Raw genomic sequence first — 18603 nt, forward strand, 5'->3', positions numbered from 1 at the left:
CTCTCTGCTTGCCGGCAGCGCTTCTCCTTCCAGGACCTGAAATGCACCTATCCCCATATCAAACGTGCAAACAACCTATAAAGTGCAAATGCCAGATTCTTTAAACTCAATAACTCTTTCATACCCCTCTGTACAAATGACTATTAAATAACAATTCCATGTGCGGATAAAGTGCAAGTGCCAAACTCTATTCCAATCTCAATCATGGAGTAATCAATTATACCGCGGTCAGACTGGGGTCTTTTTGTTAGTATTTCTACCGTGTTCGCGTGTGTTTTTGCAGATTCGAAGTTGAGGAATGTGCGGATTCGGAGATATTTTTGAGTTGGAGTCAGCAGGAAGTGGAAAGGGCTTGGACATGTGGTTTGAAGGAGAGGTTAGAGTCCAGAGTTACCCCGAGGCAGCGAGCTTGCGGGACTGGGGAGAGTGGGCAGCCATTGACTTTGATGGATAGGTCAGATGGGAGGGTTGAGTGAGATGGTGGAAAGATGATGAATTCTGTTTTATCCATGTTAAGTTTTAGAAATCTGTCAGAGAAGGATGAGATAGCAGACAGACATTGTAGGATTCTTATATCGTGTGTATGTATATTTAAAAAAAAAATTATATATATATATATATATATATATATATATATATAGTGGTGTGAAAAAATGTTTGCCTCCTTCCTGATTTCTTATTATTTTGCATTTTTGTCACACTTACATGTTTCAGATCACAAAGCAAATTTAAATATTAGGCAAAGATGACATAAGTAAATATAAAATGCAGTTTTTAAATGAAGGTCTTTATTATTAAGGGAAAAAGAAATCCAAACCTATAGGGCCCTGTGTGAAAAAGTGATTCCCCCTTCCCCTCCTTTAAACATAAATTAACTGTGGCTTATCACATCTTTGAAAATTTCCCTAGCCACACACAAGCCTAATTACTGCCACACCTGCTCACAATCAAAAAATCGCTTAAAAAGGTACTGCCTGACAAAGTGAAGTAGACCAAAAGATCCTCAAAAGCTTGACATCATGCTGCGGTCCAAAGAAATTCAGGAAGAAATGAGGAACAAAGTAATTGAGATCTATCAGTCTGGAGAAGGTTATAAGGCCATTTCTAAAGCTTTGGGACTCCAGCGAACCCCAGTGAGAGCCATTATCCACAAATGGCGAAAACATGGAACAATGGTGAACCTTCCCAGGAGTGGTCGGCCGAAAACTACCGCTGAGCAAGACAAAAAAAACATAGGCTCGTCTCAGTTTTGCCAGAAACATATTGATGATCGCCAAGACTTTTGGGAGAATACTCTGTGGACTGACGAGACAAAATTTGAACTTTTTGAATGGTGTACAAGTGCTTCTCACAAAATTAGAATATCATCAAAAAGTTAATTTATTTCAGTTCTTCAATTCAAAAAGTGAAACTCATATATTAAATAGAGTCATTACAAACAGAGTGAACTATTTCAAGTGTTTATTTCTGTTAATGTTGATGATTATGGCTTACAGCCAATGAAAACACAAAAGTCATTATCTCAGTAAATTAGAATAATTAACAAAAAAACACCTGCAAAGGCTTCCGATCACTCTGAAGAAGATCACTCTGTTAGTAATGACTCTATACAATATACGAGTTTCACTTTTTGTATTGAAGAACTTAAATAAATTAACTTTTTGATGATATTCTAACTTAGTGAGAAGCACTTATATATCTGGAACAGGCCCCTGCATTTGGTTGACGTGGATGTTTATAATATAACTAATACAAGTGTGAAAAAAAATGAAAACATGCATACTTTTTGTGAGGCAGAGAGCTGCATAACAAAAAAAAAATCAATATTCCAGAAATTTAAAGACAACACACTCTGCATTTACAAACAAAAGATGCAAAAGAAATACAAAAAATTATATCGCTAAAGTCAGGAATAGGAAATACACCCGACAAGCCTTGGTTTCAGTAGTTTTCTTCAGCAGGAAAATTAGGACTGATGGGACTTAACACTATTTTTTTCATCCTTTATGTACTGCAAAAATAAAAAAGAGCAGTTGAAGGTGCGGTACTGCAGTATACCATGAATCATTCAATTCACAGTCATACTGACTCTGCAGGTCCATCACCTCCATATCACTTGAATGCTATTCACAGGCTACCACTTCCTTTTTCTATGTTTTTCAGTGTTCTGTTATTACAATAAACTCTGATCTATACGTTTCTATCTCTATCTTTAAATGATGATGTACATTCCGCCTTGATTTAGACTGTAAAACCCTAAAATGGCCATTGCTTTCCTTGCACACTTCTTTAATAGGGCCTATGCTAGTCCCCACTGATTAAATGGCTAGATAATGTGACAAGATAGATGCAAGGCACCACGAGGAAGCCTGCACGGCCACGAATGCCATCATGTGAGCCGATTCTCTGATGAATGCAATCTTCAGCAGTGTGTGAAATTAAGCTGGGCTTTTTTTTGTTGTTGTTTTAAATCCTTTGGCATCATCAATATAAGGGTTCATTCAGACATCCATGCAAATTGGTCCTGACCCGAGTGTGACAGCCTCATAGAAATGCATAAAGCTGTCATGATCCAGTCAGGAGAATTATTGCCAGTTCATGCATTGCAGTCAGAGATCGGACCAATTTGCATGTACGTCTGCATGAGCCCTCAGCAGACAGACACAGATGTAACACACAGCTGTCAGACATAAGTTGTTGTAAGTAACTGCTTCCCCAATGACAACTTTACTGTTAAGACAATAGGGGGGGGGGGTTGTTTTGTCAATTACTTGGAGGGCAGTGCAGGTACTGTGACTCCTGGGGAAGAGGAGGGAGAAACACATTTATTTTTTTTTGTTTAAAGGGATTGTTCACTACTCAGACAACCACTTCTTAATCTAAATATTTGCCTGCGGTAAAATAAAAACAATTATACTCATCTCCTGTGTCGTCGCTGTTCCAGCGCATTACTCGCGGCCCTGGGGCTCTCATGCAGATGTTACATCACGTGAGCCCTGCGCCCAATCAGCACCGGCGTCACTCTCCCCGCCTTTGGCGGTATAAAACATCAACAGGAAGTCAGAACTGCGGCTGCTCTCTCACTTCCTCTTGATGTTCGATTTGTCCGAAGGCGGGGATGGCGATGCCAGCGCTGATTGGGCGCAGGGCTCTTGTGGCATAACAACCTCACGTGAGCCCGGAGAACCCAAGTACCGCCACTGCTTGAGTGGCGTTGGCAAGGGAGGTGAGTATAAGGGTTTTTATTGTAACAGGGCAAACATTCAGATTGAGAAGGGGTTGTCCGAGTAGTGGAGAACCTCTTTAATTGTTCAGCTAGCGATCCTCAACCAGATTATGTTGGCTAAGCCCTGCAACATATTCTTTGGCAGCATCTAGACCAAGCTTTTTCAGAATTGAATAATAAAATGATGTATAGATTGCCATGTACTGTATTTAAATAAACACACACAACCACAGCATGCTACTAAAATGATACTTATAGAAAATAATAATTGTAAATTACGTTATCTATAGGTTACCATTTTTCCGTTCACTGAGCGGTGGCGTTTTCTGTCCGAGTGCAGTAGTTGGTATCTCATGTCCAGGTTGTAAAGACAATTCTTGCAAATCATTAGCAATTGTCTCACTCTTCGGACTAGGAGCAGAAGGTCTTTCCATTATTAGCAACTCATCATCCTCCTTGTGTCCTCCTCCTCCACGTCCACCCTCGGATGAGGGAGGAGGCATTAGGCCAGTAAGGCTGACAAAATCCACTCTGCTTTAAAATGATAACACCTAAAAAAAGGTATGATAAAATTAATAATATTGCCTTAAGTAAGTCAAACAACGGTTTTACAATTATCACAGAAAAATAATTACCATATTCATTCATGTAAATAGCCGGTTCCTCTCTGAACCAACTTTTTGCATACTTAAATTCCTAGAGGAGTATTGCGTAGCTTATAACTCCCCTAACGCTGACTTGGCCTCTCCCCAAAGAGAAACTTTAGCCCGTAGACCTGCATTCATTTTAGGGAAGCTCCGTAGGAATATGAAGCTGTAGAAATGACTGCGGCACTTACTGTTCCAAAATGATCAAGGGGAATGTATCATCAGAAAATTACTTATGTAAAATGTATTTTTAAAGGGAACCTGTCACCTTTGAAAAAGCTACTTTACTTGCAGATATCGGGTTAATCTGCAGGTAAATAGTATTACAATGCTGATTGGCTGCCTGACCAAATATGCGGCTTCAGGAGAAAATTAGTTTTTTCCTCCCAGGAGCTGTCAGCTTTCAGTCATAGAGACGGCTACAGATCAGAGTTCACTATGCAGTGAGCGGTGGCTGTCAGCATGCCCTGACACTTGGATTGACAGCAGCGCATCTGTGCAGCCCCTATTACTGAAAGCTGGCAGCTCCCAGGAGGAAATAAATGCACTGTAAGGGTATGTGCACACGTTACTTTGCTGCTGACATTTTCGCACCAACAATGAGTCACTTGGCAGGAAAAATGCTGCATAAAAACGGCGCATGTTTTATGCATTTTTTCAAATTCATTAGAATGAGTGAAAAACACTGAAAGAACTGACACACTGCAGATTAGAAACTGCTTCGAAAAAAAGTTCTCCACCTTTTTAACATTTTAAGAAAATTTCAGAAACCTATTTTTTTTTTAAGAGTCAATTTAGTTCTCAAGTGTGTTTAATGGTCCTACATATAAAAAAACCCTCCACAGATCATCCCATTTTAAAAAGTGCACCACTTCCCAAAATTGTGATTTTCTCATTTTTTTTTGTCCCTTTTCAAAGAGCCATAACTTTTTCATTTTTCCATCCACATAGACGTATGAGGTTTTCTTTGGTTGAGGGCTGAGTTGTACTTTTACCATTCAATGTACTGGAAAATAGGAAAAAAAAATTCAAGGGCCGTGGAACTGTGCAAAAAGACGCAATACCACAGTTTTTGAGGTGACGTTACATACATGGAGAAACAAAATATGTTTATGCGAGAGATTCAAAAAGGGCATCGTAAAAGATTAGAGGCAGCAGCCAGGGCTCTGATAACACTGCTGCTGGAGGCAAATGATAGAACACAGCCATCATCTGCCAGCAATAACGTACGCTCAGCTAATGAGTCTGCTTGAAAGACGGGGGCTCAACACATGATGCACTAGATCATATAGGTCATATGCAAGGAGGGTAAAATAGGAGGCGGCAGCACTGGGTGGGGAATAGAGCCAGAGTGACGGAGGCTTCAGGTCTACAAACAGATCTTCCGCCTCATTTGTATATCAATTCAAATGCTGATTTCTCACTTACAACAGATCAGATTGGCCATGTAAAGGTATTGCTGCACTTGTCTTTGAAAGAGCTACATGTGCATATAGTTTGGGTAGTGTAATCTGCTGTAAGATTCCCTTTAAGAAATAAATTATTGTAACAAGAGATTGCTGCAACCATCATGTGTTGATCTAGCACAATGCAAATAGAAAGAGTTGGAAGCAGCACAGGAAATCACAAAATAAAGGCAGTGAACATAGTAATGAAGAAATCCAGCAAAAAGATCAATTAACGTGTCATACAGCAACGGTCATGTCAAATAACGTTATTAACCTGCAGATATGGAGTTAATCTGCAGGTTAATAGCATTCTAAAGCTGTGTGGCTGCTGTACTGAATGCAGCCTTGGGCTTTCAGTCATAGAAGAGCGGCTTCAGTCAGCACTCTGTACACGCCCTTACACTGACTGACAGCCGGGTCAGCAGTGCATTAGTGCTGTCAGCTGTCGGGGACATGGTTAAACCCGCCATTCACTATGTACTGAGCAGTAATTGAAGCTGCGCCTCTATGGCTGTGCTCCAAGTGCTATAGGGTTAGTGTTCTAGGAGTTCTTCTTGCATAGCAGATCACAGCCCAACAGTCTATGGAAAGATCCCCTTTATTAATTGCGAGCTGTCCAAACGCTGGTTAAGTGCAGCAGCTCAGTATAAGTCATGCTGCTCTTCTCAGGAACATCAATTCAATCAATGAACCCATTCCCATCAATTGTCAAGCAGCGCTGCTGTGGGGGCAGGGCTAAACTACATTTTTCAATTCTGAGAAAAATCTGAATTGTGCAGCATTCTGACTGCAAATTGAATTGCATTAATAGTCCAGCTGTAGCTGAAAGCTTTGTAAAAGGAGGTTGCAAAACTATCTGGGCCTGGACTTTGGTTACCTTGGAAATCTTTTATTGCCAATTCTAATTCTTATGGCACACACAGTCTTCCTCTAAGTCTATGTTCACAAGTTCCGTTTTTATGCAAATTAAAAGATGCTTTTATAGTACCAGCAAAAGCTATGAGATTTCAGAAATCTCACGCACACACATTGTTTTTTTTCCTTATTAATTTAGAAAACTGCTGCGTTTTTGAAAACTGCAGCATGTCACTGTCAGCGTTTTTGCAGCGTGTTTTCATCCATAGGAAGCAATGAGTAAGTGCAAAAATGTAGCAAAAAATACCGGTATCAGGTTTTGCTGCGCTTTTAGTGGGAAAAAAAAGCAGGGACAGTAGTGTATGAAACCCATTTATTTTTGTGACTTTCCCAAGTTTAAATCATGCCTTGGTCTCCTCACCTGAGATGGCAGTTAGGATTAGTACAATTTAATTAAATTAGTGATGCGTGTAAAGTAAACATTGGCTGACCAAAGTGTGAAATTGAACAATGCCTGAGCAATTCAATGACAAACCAAACTGTGAAAGTAAACAGTGTCCTACAAATTCAATACTCTGCCAATGTCTTGGGTAAACTATTCCTGACCAATTCACCTTCCCCCCACTGTTACATTTGTAATGTGTATTTTTTCCATTAAGATATGTCTTGCATTGGTGACTTGTATTCATGCTTTTGTGGTGGAAGCAAAGCTGAATTTTGGGATCTGAAAAATGCAGCAAATCCTGCTTTTTGTAGGCAGCTTCTTTACTGCCAAGAGAGAAGGTTTTACCTGCAGAAAAAAAAATGCAGCAAAAACACAACGTGTGAACATAGCCTAAGAAAGACTAAAGCTCTTGAGACAAAGTAGGCAATACGGTTTCCTCAACATAAGTGTCATTTCTATGTAAGAACTCACTCTCCCTCTGGTATATCTGCTAAAGGCCTCTTAAAGGGAATCTGTCACCCCTGGGCGATATCAGACCTCTACTATGGCCATACAGGTGATAGAAAAGTAAGTCTATACTTACTTGTATGGCCCATAGCAGAGGTCTGATTGCAGAGAAATCTGATTTTATAAAGTCTGTTTTAGGGTATGTGCCCACGATGCGCAATTGAAGAGGAAATTTCCGCTTCATTTCAGCATGTCCTTTTTCCTGGAAAAAGCATGCGAAATTTGGCATGCATTTTTCGCGCGTAAGTCGCGCGTTTTGCACATGCGGAATTACCTTGCGTTTTCTACTGCATTGTAGATGGCAATTCCACATGCGTAAACGCACAAATAAATGACACGATGCAGAATTTTCCGCACATCAAAAATGCTGCGGAAAATTCTGCAGCATGGACATTACAATTGCGGAATGCCATAGGGGACCATGGCAGAAGGCTAACATGCGTATAACATGCGTTTACGCTGAGGAAATTTCCGCACAAAATACGCATCGTGGGCACATACCTTTACAGAGGCTTGGCGTCCGTGGGACGCCAAGCAAATCCCTCCTATCTGCTTACTATTCCCCTAAATCGCTGCCTCTGTGCTAAATTACCATATTCCCCTCTCCCCTGCACGTCACAGGGGCCTGTGATGTGCCCTGCTCTGCCTCCCCTCCCGCGCATGCGCAAAGCACCGCTCTCATGGAGCATAGAATAGAGAATAGAATGTCAGTACATGTGGTAAATTTGCATGTTACCTAAACACAAGTGCGGTAATTAGAACGCAGCGGGGGTAAGCGGAGTCCAAAACATTGCTGTTCCTGATCGAGAGCACATAGCTTTACAAGTTAGAATGTTGTATCCATTCTGCCATGGTGTAACTGAAGTCTGATCTATGAACTGCATGGTATATAGCAGTGTTTCCCAAACTCCACTCCTCACGGCCCCCAAAAGAGCATGTTTGCAGGATTTCCATAGCGTTGAACAGATGAGAGAATTCCTGATGCCTTGATGATCCTTCCATCACCTGTGCAATACTAAGGAAATCCTGAAAACATGACGTGTGGGTGCTGTGAGGACTGGAATTTGAGTAACACTCTTGTAGAGGAAAAGCGGAGCAGAAAAACACAGATTTGTTGGAAAAGATTTAGTATAACTTGTATTTTATTCATGAATTCCCACACCTGTTCTCAATCAAGAAATCACTTAAGGGATTTGAAGCAGAGATTTCCTGAGCGTTTCTGCATCTCCTTGGCAGGAAAAACACTGGGCGTTTTTTTGTACATCAATAAATGCTTTTTGAAGCTAAATAAAGTTATTTGGTGGGACATTGCTTAAACCTTGGATTACCGTCAGAACTGGAGTGAGTATATTGGTTAATTTGAATGATTAAAGAATGTATCTGTTGTATTTCAAATAAAGTGTTTACTCTGTGTCTGTGTGTTTAACTCTTTACTTTACTTTAATTGGGTTTGGTCATGAAAAGGTCTGATTGACACCTTGTCATCACCAAACAAAAGAGCTGGGTGTCAGCTAGTCCCATTCACCCAATCTTCATTAGCATTTCTATTCATGTAATTTATGCGGCAGCTGTGAGGTGCTATTCTTCACCTGGGAAGGTGCCATTTGCAAACATTTTCCGTGGCCATTAATAATATCTCATAGCTGGTTCGTTAGCCGATATGTTCCCCCGATCAGTACTCCGCAGCGCTTTGGATGCGGAATATTTTTATTGTGTCCAAAACGTGGTGTTCTAATGCCGCACTGTTTTTGTCGGTACATGTGAATCAACAGCATATAATGGCACTTCAATCGGTCAAAATCTGCAGCGGAGATTAGCGTGTCAGCTACAGAAATTGACATGCAACAGGTGAGTTTGGGTACGTAGCCACGATCAGCAGCCGCTGGGTGTTTATACGGCGTAAAACCCGCAGCATCCAGATGTTACAGCATAGTGGATGGGATCTCTAGAAATCCCATGTTCACTATGCATACATCAGAGGCTGTGAATCACCTGTGAATACTGAAATGCAGCCCGTCTTTCAGGACCGCAGCATGTCAAATTCTCTTGCGGAGTCGCTAGTCTCCGCAACAGAAATTTGACCACTAGAATGCATTAAATGCGATAAATTCGCATGGTTCAGTGAACACATGTGGATTTACCCGTGTTCAATAGAATGCAACGTTTTGGACACAGCAAAAAATATGCGTCCAAAGCGCTGCTACGTCCGGATCGAGGGCACAGAGCATAAAATTCGGTAAAAAAAAAAATGGCGTGGGCGTCATTTTTATAACCAGCAGAGGAAAAGCCGATCGGTGGGGGCTGATATTAGTAGCCGGGGAAGGGGCCATTAGCCAACAATGTTCCCTGGCTATTAATATCAGCCCACAGCTGTTTGTTTAGCCTTTACTGGCTAGATTACAGGGGGACGCCAGAAAAAAATTGACCTGGGGTCTCCCTATAAAATCTAACCAGCAAAGGCTTAACTAGACAGCTGCCTGCTGATATTAATAGCCAGGGAATGTGCGAATGTTCCCAGGGTCAGGTCAGCATTAGCTGATCGGTCACGACACCGATCAGCTGATTGCCGGCATCAGTGATCAGCTGATGGTCACGTGACCATCAGCTGTTCGCCGACAATCAGCTGATGGTAACGTGACCATCAGCTGATCGCGGACGTCATCCATCAGCTGATGGTCTCGTGACCATCGGCTGATCGCTGACGTCAGCGCAGGTCCTGAAAGCACAGTATACTGTGCTTCCAGCACCCGCTCCCCGCAGTACACCGCTGGCCGCCAGGCTGAAGACATCGCCGCTGGGGACCAGGAGCACACCGGGGGCTGCCGTATAGAGGTTTATTTTTTATCGCGGGCACGCGGGATGGGCAGAGCAAACTGCTGCTCCTCCCATCCACGCTGCTCTTGCGGTTATCAGTGGGAGCAGCGATCGGATGAGAGGAGTAGTAGCCTCCTCTTCAAACCCGGGTACCACCCGCAGTGCGTTTCTGGCGCGAATTCGCGCCCATTGACTTTCATTGAAATGCAGCAAATCCGCAGGTATAGATATTATACCTGCGGGTCTGCTGCGATTCAATGCAAGTCAATGGGCACGAATTTGCGGTGGAAACACCAAAACAACTGTCTTGCTGAGGTTTCTGACGCAATGCGAAGCAGGAGCGGAAATTTTGGCATCATGTGCATAGCACATCCGGAATACCATTGCGACACATGGCAGACTTATTAACAAGCGCTTTTGAAGCATTTCCGCAGCGGAAAAATGGCAGCGGAAACGCTTAAAAAACGAATCGTATGCACATAGCCTCAATAGGACCTGCCTAATAAAGTAAAGTACACCAAAAGATCCTCAAAAGCTACACATCATGCTGCCATCCAAAGAAATTCAGGAACAAATGAGAAACAAAGTAGTTGAGCTCCATCAGTCTGGAAAAGGTTATAAAGCCATTTCTAAAGCTTTGGGACTCCAGCAAACCACAGTGAGAGCCATTATCCACAAATAGTGAAAACACGGAACAGTGGTAAACCTTCCCAGGAGTTGCCGGGCCGACCAAAATTACCCCAAGAACGCAGCGCTGACTCATCCAAGAGGTCACAAAAGAACCCACAACAACATCCAAAGAACTGCAGGCCTCATTTGCCTCAGTTAAGGTCAGTGTTCACGACTCCACCATAAGAAAGACAGATCAAAAATGGCATGCATGGCAGAGTTCCAAGACGAAAACAACTGCTGAGCAAAAAGAACAAAGGCTCGCTCCAGTATTGCCAGAAAACATCCTGGTGATCGCCAAGACTTTTGGGAGAATACTCTGTGGACTGAAGAGACAAAAGTTGAACTGTTTGGAAGGTTTATGTCCCATTACATCTGGCGTAGAACTAACAGCATTTCAGAAAAGAAATATCATACCAACAGTAAAATATGGTGGTGGTAGTGTGATGGTCTGGGGCTATTTTGTCGCTTCAGGACCTGGAAGACTTGCTGTGGTTAATGGAACCATGAATTTTGCGGTCTACCAAAAAATCCGGAAGGAGAATGTCCGGCCAACTGTTCGTGACCTCAAGGTGAAGCGCACTTGGGTTATGTAGCAGGACAATGATCCAAAACACAACAGCAAGTCCATCTCTGGATGGCTTATGAAAAACAAAATTAAGACTTTGGAGTGGCCAAAGTCCTGACGACCTTAATCTGATTGAGATGCTGTGGTATGACCTTAAAAAGGCGGTTCATGCTCGGAAACCCTCCAATGTGGCTGACTTATAACAATTTTGCAAAGAATAGTGGGCCAAAAATCCACCAGAGCGTTGTAAAAGACTCATTGACAGTTATCGCAAATGCTTGATTGCAGTTGTTGCTGCTAAGGGTGGCCCAACCAGTTATTAGGTTTAGAGGGCAGTCATTTTTTCACACAGGGCCCCTTAAGTTTGGATTTCTTTTTCCCTAACAATAAAGACCTTTTTTAAAAACTGCATTTTGTGTTTACTTGTGTTATCTTTGTCGAATATTTAAATTTGTTTTGTGATCGGAAACATTTAAGTGTGACAAACATGCAAAAGAATAAGAAATCAGGAAGGGGGCAAACACTTTTTCACACCACTGTAAGTGAATGAGTGATCCTCTGCATCTTACAGAAAAGGTTACACTGAATGGCTCTCCATTAATAACTGGCATTGTAGAAACCGACAATGTCTGGATCATTGTGGCTGCTTCATGATTGTGCAAAGTAACACTTGCACTCTGCATGGCACATGTCCTAAATCTGATCATGCAAAATGTATTCAAAAACTATATCCACTTGAAGAAGGTGGTGCCCATGGCCAAGAGAGTATATTGGCATTACTACAATTCTTATGTGGAAAAGTACAGTCTCCAGACTTGGCAAAATCAGAATGGTCTGCCCGATCACTCGAATTGAAACATTGCAACATGATGGAATTCAACACTGTATATATTGGAGCAGCCATACGAACAGCATAAAGCAGTGGTGGAAATCAGTCTTATATATCATGCAGACAAATTGGAGCTTGAGTTTCGTTGAAATCTGTCACTGGCAGCTGATGAGTGAAATGTTTCACCTACTAAGGACTTTCAAAAGGGCTGCTAAATTTGTAAGTAGAAACAACGGTGACATCAACAAGGTCATCCACCTCATTTAGGTTGGAATAAACACTCACTTGGATTTAACAAAGAGAGGAGGAAGAACAACAATTTTACAAGTTCATTGCCGCCCTGGTGCTGTTGGGGGCCCTCAGAGACAATGTCACATGCAGCATGATTTGGGGAACAGAGAGTAGAAGCAGCAGCAAGTCGATATGGAGAGGCACATGGAGTTATCCCAAGCACAAGCAGGGGATGAGGCCGACTATGTGAAGATGATAACAAAACTGGCTATGATGACCAAACATTGGGGCATAGGGCAGAAAGTTAACTAACAGGGGCCCTTAGATGTGCTAGGGAGCATGGAAAGATGCATGCTCATTGGCTTGTGGACTGAAAGGCATACTTTTAGCATCAAGCAAAGGGATGACTGTAGGATAGCGATTCCTTTTAATACTTGTTATAAAAGTAAAATGGGGAGTATTTTGTCTACCTTCATAAAGGAAGTTAAAATTGCAATAATACCACGATAAGCTTTGTTCCCTGCTCAGCAAAGCTTTCACTACGCAGAAACCTAGTAGAGATGGAAGAATTGAAACGCAGGACTCTGGTTTATCAGCTAGGTGTGTATTCTGTGACCGCTTGACAGGAGGCCGGCAAATCTCCTTACCATCCTCCATTTCTGGCTCTTCTTTTGATTGGCCAGCCTGGCACTATGTCATCACTGTGTCGTGATGCACAAACAATGTCGTGCAAGAAAAACCAGGAACGTCAGGAGTTAAGTAGATTTGCAGGACTCCTATCCAGCTGTCTGTACCAGCACTACCACTACAACAAGCAGCAGTACTTACAGTATATACAACATGATGGATCTGATGTTTTATCAGCCGCTGCACCAACCTGACAAACATCAGCAAACAGACAAAAGCCTGAACAACCAGGTGCAGTCAGTGTGTCCTTTCTCCGGCAGATACTCTGAGCCCTCACCACATGGATTTCTGGAACACCATTGGCAAGAACTGTCCTAGTATTCCATGAGTGTATTGTCTTGACCAGCTTCAATTGTACCATCAGAAAGAGGTTTCAGTGCAGCAGGTGGCTTTATAAGAACCAGGCACTCTAGATTTTCCTCCACAAGAGTGTAAAACCTTAAAGAAGTTTTCCACTACTTTCACATTGATGCCCTATCCATAGGATAGGGCATCAATGAATGATCGGCCGGGGTCCCGCACGTTGCACCCCCGCCAATTAGCTGTTGCCGGCCACCGGCTGGAAGTCCTTGCCTGTGGTGCTTGGCCGTCAAGTTGTAGTGGCCAGCGCTTGTTACTGCACATCCGCCTCCTTTTCAATTCAATGGGAGGCGGATGTGCAGTACCCCGGGGCGACCACTACAGATGGACGGCCAAGCACAACAGGTAAGGACTTCCGGCCAGCGGCCGCCGCATGTGGGACCCCAGCCGATCATACATTGGGAAAGTAGTAAACAACTCCTTTAAATTTTTCAAAACTAAAAGTGACTCTGTCAGCACAGAATGACTGTTGAAATCAAGTACAGGTGCTCGGTGCATGGCGTGGCCAAACAATTAACTACACCTACGCACCTGCTAGGTCTGAATAGCCATTCAATGCTGACGAAGTCCCTTTAATCAGTCATGGATCAGTGAGGCCTTACACTCACCTACAGATTATACAATGAGAATCGGCTGTAGCATCTGGCTGGCTGTCCATTATGCTCTGTATGGTTCTGCTGATGCTTATACAGTTTGTCCATCATGTTAGAATATGATACTATTAATAGGCTGTTGCCAGGAGCAGCCCAACAGACATCTCCTAATTTTTCATCACGTTCCATACTATGCTGTTGCTGCCAATCACCTGCATGATGAACCCTATATCAGACAGGAATGGAACGACATTCCTCTCCCAAAACTCCAGCAATTGGTCTCCTCACTCACCAGACATTTATAGACTAAAAAGAAGAGGTGATGCTACAGAATGGTAGACATGGCTCTGTCCCAATTTTTTTGAGATGTGTTGCTCTTAATTATTTCTAAATGAGTTCATTTTTTCACCTTATAAGGTGTTCTGTTTTGAAAAAAAAACAGGGCTATAAGGAGTTTCCAACTCATTGCATTCTTGTCTTCTTTACGTTACAGTGTCCTAACTTTTTTCGGAATTGGGGTTCTAATACTCCAACCAGAATTGACTGGGACATTGATGGTTTACCAACTTAAAGCTAACAAGCCCATCTTACGACTCTAGAATAATAGGATTGACTGGGCTTACAATGGTTAAATCAGATTTAGTGCAATATGCACATCTAAGTAGGAGGAATAGACTGGAATTTTGTTGGACTCACCAGACTTCCTGCCGGCAAGCATATTATAAAGGCTTCAACTGCCTAACCCCCTAATGTCTGACAGAACCACAACAGAACATTAATAACATCCAGAATTTGACCTTCACCGCGCTTAGCAACACCGGGCAGCAGAACAAAACATAGGGAAGTCCTAAGGCGGCAGCAGGAATAGGATACAACTATGTTGTGAGGCAGCACACATATCACATCATGAGGCGGTACTCCAGACCCACAACTAGAAATAGAGGGCCACACAAATCCATGAGCCATCCCCAGAAAACCCATTAAATAGCCAGCCCCACCAAACCCTGAGGCAGAAGCCAAGCCACCGGATGATGTCTCATTTTAGTATCCCAAACAAAATGTCATCAAGCAGGAAGTAGGTAAAAAAAATAAAGCAGTTCAGAGTAGACAGGGAACAATAGGGACTTTTTTTTATTATAGTATATTAGAAAAATCTGTTAGATTTACACAAAATAGACAGCTATTTAGGATTAAAATCAATGTTAGTTTTGGACCAGCCAGGTATGTCTTACTGTGAACTGGGAATTTTAAATCTCTGTATAAAATTATGTGGCAGGTCAGATGATCGACCGCTGCTCCATTCTTTCACCATTGGGGCTGCCGGAAAAAGAACAGCGCACAGGGAAGGAGTGACGAGCGCGGCGCTCCGCGGCCCCACGGGGAAGGAGTGACGAGCGCAGCGCTCCGCGGCCCCACGGGGAAGGAGTGACGAGCGCAGCGCTCCGCGGCCCCACGGGGAAGGAGTGACGAGCGCAGCGCTCCGCGGCCCCACGGGGAAGGAGTGACGAGCGCAGCGCTCCGCGGCCCCACGGGGAAGGAGTGACGAGCGCAGCGCTCCGCGGCCCCACGGGGAAGGAGCGACGAGCGCGGCGCTCCGCGGCCCCACAGGGAAGGAGTGACGAGCGCAGCGCTCCGCGGCCCCACAGGGAAGGACTGGAGCAGTGGTCAGGTACCCGCACTGCCGCCCCATCCTTATGGGGTTACAATGGCCGTCCTGCTCAGCACCGCAGCCCCCAGAGGTCAGACCCCGCTGACCTGTCATCAGTGGACAGGTGATATCCAGCAGACAGCGACCCTCCCCTGTGCTGAACCACCCCCACGCACCACTAGGGGCCAGTACCCACGTCCCATTACAGAAGCTCATGCGCAGGCTGTGAGATGTGACACTCCATACCTGTGTCGGATGTCCCACTGTCCGACCTCCCCATGAAACACTGCCAGCACTCAGTCATACAGCACAGCTCGCCCTAGCCGCACACACAAAGCAGCTGGATAATGCGCAGTCCCATGTGTACGACGCTCGAGCAGAAGCCTCACTGACTACTGTGCCGGGAGAAACCACTGCGCAGCGCCACTTCCGGTGCATTCAGTGACTCAATAGCAGCGCCACATCCGGGTCCCTCAGCCGAGAAGGAGTTCACCCCGGAAGAATATCGCGAGGGCTTCTTGTTGTCATGGTTGAGCCGCGTAACGTCGTCGCCACCACCAGGAGTCCATATACTCCAGGCTGACAGGGCCGGGCTGCCTCTGTGAGGGGGGGCAGGAGGCGCAGTTTGTCAGGGCCGAGCTGCCTCTGTGAGGGGGGGCAGGAGGCGCAGTTTGTCAGGGCCGAGCTGCCTCTGTGAGGGGGAGTAGGAGGCGCAGCTTGTCAGGGCCGAGCTGCCTCTGTGAGGGGGGGCAGGAGGCGCAGTTTGTCAGGGCCGAGCTGCCTCTGTGAGGGGGGGCAGGAGGCGCAGCTTGTCAGGGCCGAGCTGCCTCTGTGAGGGGGGGCAGGAGGCGCAGCTTGTCAGGGGCGAGCTGCCTCTGTGAGGGGGAGCAGGAGGCGCAGCTTGTCAGGGCCGGGCTGCCTGTGTGAGGGGGAGCAGGAGGCGCAGCTTGTCAGGGCCGAGCTGCCTCTGTGAGGGGGAGCAGGAGGCGCAGCTTGTCAGGGCCGAGCTGCCTCTGTGAGGGGGAGCAGGAGGCGCAGCTTGTCAGGGCCGAGCTGCCTGTGTGAGGGGGAGCAGGAGGCGCAGCTTGTAAGGGCCGAGCTGCCGCTGTGAGGGGGAGCAGGAGGCGCAGCTTGTCAGGGCCGAGCTGCCTCTGTGAGGGGGAGCAGGAGGCGCAGCTTGTCAGGGCCGAGCTGCCTCTGTGAGGGGGAGCAGGAGGCGCAGCTTGTCAGGGCCGAGCTGCCTCTGTGAGGGGGAGCAGGAGGCGCAGCTTGTCAGGGCCGAGCTGCCTCTGTGAGGGGGAGCAGGAGGCGCAGCTTGTCAGGGCCGAGCTGCCTGTGTGAGGGGGAGCAGGAGGCGCAGCTTGTAAGGGCCGAGCTGCCGCTGTGAGGGGGAGCAGGAGGCGCAGCTTGTCAGGGCCGAGCTGCCTCTGTGAGGGGGAGCAGGAGGCGCAGCTTGTCAGGGCCGAGCTGCCTCTGTGAGGGGGAGCAGGAGGCGCAGCTTGTCCGGGCCGAGCTGCCTCTGTGAGGGGGAGCAGGAGGCGCAGCTTGTCAGGGCCGAGCTGCCTCTGTGAGGGGGGGCAGGAGGCGCAGCTTGTCAGGGCCGAGCTGCCTCTGTGAGGGGGAGCAGGAGGCGCAGCTTGTCAGGGCCGAGCTGCCTGTGTGAGGTTGGGCAGGAGGCGCAGCTTGTCAGGGCCGAGCTGCCTCTGTGAGGGGGAGCAGGAGGCGCAGCTTGTCAGGGCCGAGCTGCCTGTGTGAGGGGGGGCAGGAGGCGCAGCTTGTCAGAGCCGAGCTGCCTCTGTGAGGGGGGGCAGGAGGCGCAGCTTGTCGGGGCCGAGCTGCCTGTGTGAGGGGGAGCAGGAGGCGCAGCTTGTAAGGGCCGAGCTGCCGCTGTGAGGGGGAGCAGGAGGCGCAGCTTGTCAGGGCCGAGCTGCCTCTGTGAGGGGGAGCAGGAGGCGCAGCTTGTCAGGGCCGAGCTGCCTCTGTGAGGCGGAGCAGGAGGCGCAGCTTGTCAGGGCCCTTCTGCCTCTGTGAGGCGGAGCAGGAGGCGCAGCTTGTCAGGGCCCTTCTGCCTCTGTGAGGGAGAGCAGGAGGCGCAGCTTGTCAGGGCCCTTCTGCCTCTGTGAGGGGGAGCAGGAGGCGCAGCTTGTCAGGGCCCTTCTGCCTCTGTGAGGGGGAGCAGGAGGCGCAGCTTGTCAGGGCCCTTCTGCCTCTGTGAGGGGGAGCAGGAGGCGCAGCTTGTCAGGGCCGAGCTGCCTCTGTGAGGGGGAGCAGGAGGCGCAGCTTGTCAGGGCCGAGCTGCCTCTGTGAGGGGGAGCAGGAGGCGCAGCTTGTCAGGGCCGAGCTGCCTCTGTGAGGGGGAGCAGGAGGCGCAGCTTGTCAGGGCCGAGCTGCCTCTGTGAGGGGGAGCAGGAGGCGCAGCTTGTCAGGGCTGAGCTGCCTGTGTGAGGGGGGGCAGGAGCCGCAGCTTGTCAGGGCCGAGCTGCCTCTGTGAGGGGGAGCAGGAGCCGCAGCTTGTCAGGGCCGAGCTGCCTCTGTGAGGGGGGGCAGGAGGCGCAGCTTGTCAGGGCCGAGCTGCCTCTGTGAGGGGGAGCAGGAGGCGCAGCTTGTCAGGGCCGAGCTGCCTCTGTGAGGGGGAGCAGGAGGCGCAGCTTGTCAGGGCCGAGCTGCCTCTGTGAGGGGGAGCAGGAGGCGCAGCTTGTCAGGGCCGAGCTGCCTCTGTGAGGGGGAGCAGGAGGCGCAGCTTGTCAGGGCCGGGCTGCCTCTGTGAGGGGGGAGCAGGAGGCGCAGTTTGTCAGGGCCCTTCTGCCTCTGTGAGGCGGAGCAGCTTGTCAGGGCCGGGCTGCCTCTGTGAGGGGGGAGCAGGAGGCGCAGTTTGTCAGGGCCGAGCTGGCTCTGTGAGGGGGAGCAGGAGGCGCAGCTTGTCAGGGCCGAGCTGCCTCTGTGAGGGGGAGCAGGAGGCGCAGCTTGTCAGGGCCGAGCTGCCTCTGTGAGGGGGAGCAGGAGGCGCAGCTTGTCAGGGCCGAGCTGCCTCTGTGAGGGGGAGCAGGAGGCGCAGCTTGTCAGGGCCGAGCTGCCT

The 18603-nt window shown here is 47.1% G+C and overlaps 1 protein-coding gene across 3 annotated transcripts in view; it reads right to left on the reverse strand.

Annotated features, from left to right (window-relative positions):
* MRTFA (myocardin related transcription factor A) overlaps positions 1 to 16084 on the reverse strand; it is a 129169-nt gene extending 113085 nt beyond the window's left edge. Inside the window, exons 1-2 of one of the 3 annotated variants that reach the window (XM_073644167.1) lie at positions 15774 to 16084; positions 3522 to 3777 (exon numbers count right to left, since the gene is read on the reverse strand). In XM_073644167.1, coding sequence (XP_073500268.1) covers positions 3522 to 3729 — 208 coding nt within the window. In that variant the 5' untranslated portion in view covers positions 3730 to 3777; positions 15774 to 16084. Of the gene's footprint in view, positions 1 to 3505; positions 3778 to 15773 lie in introns of those variants that run through there. The other 2 variants (XM_073644169.1, XM_073644170.1) reach the window with 2 other exon arrangements.
* Between the last annotated feature and the right edge of the window lie 2519 nt (positions 16085 to 18603).

Source organism: Phyllobates terribilis, unplaced genomic scaffold (genome assembly GCF_046119375.1).
Source record: "Phyllobates terribilis strain yellow unplaced genomic scaffold, ASM4611937v1 Scaffold_8__6_contigs__length_399053987, whole genome shotgun sequence".
NCBI lineage: Eukaryota > Metazoa > Chordata > Amphibia > Anura > Dendrobatidae > Phyllobates > Phyllobates terribilis.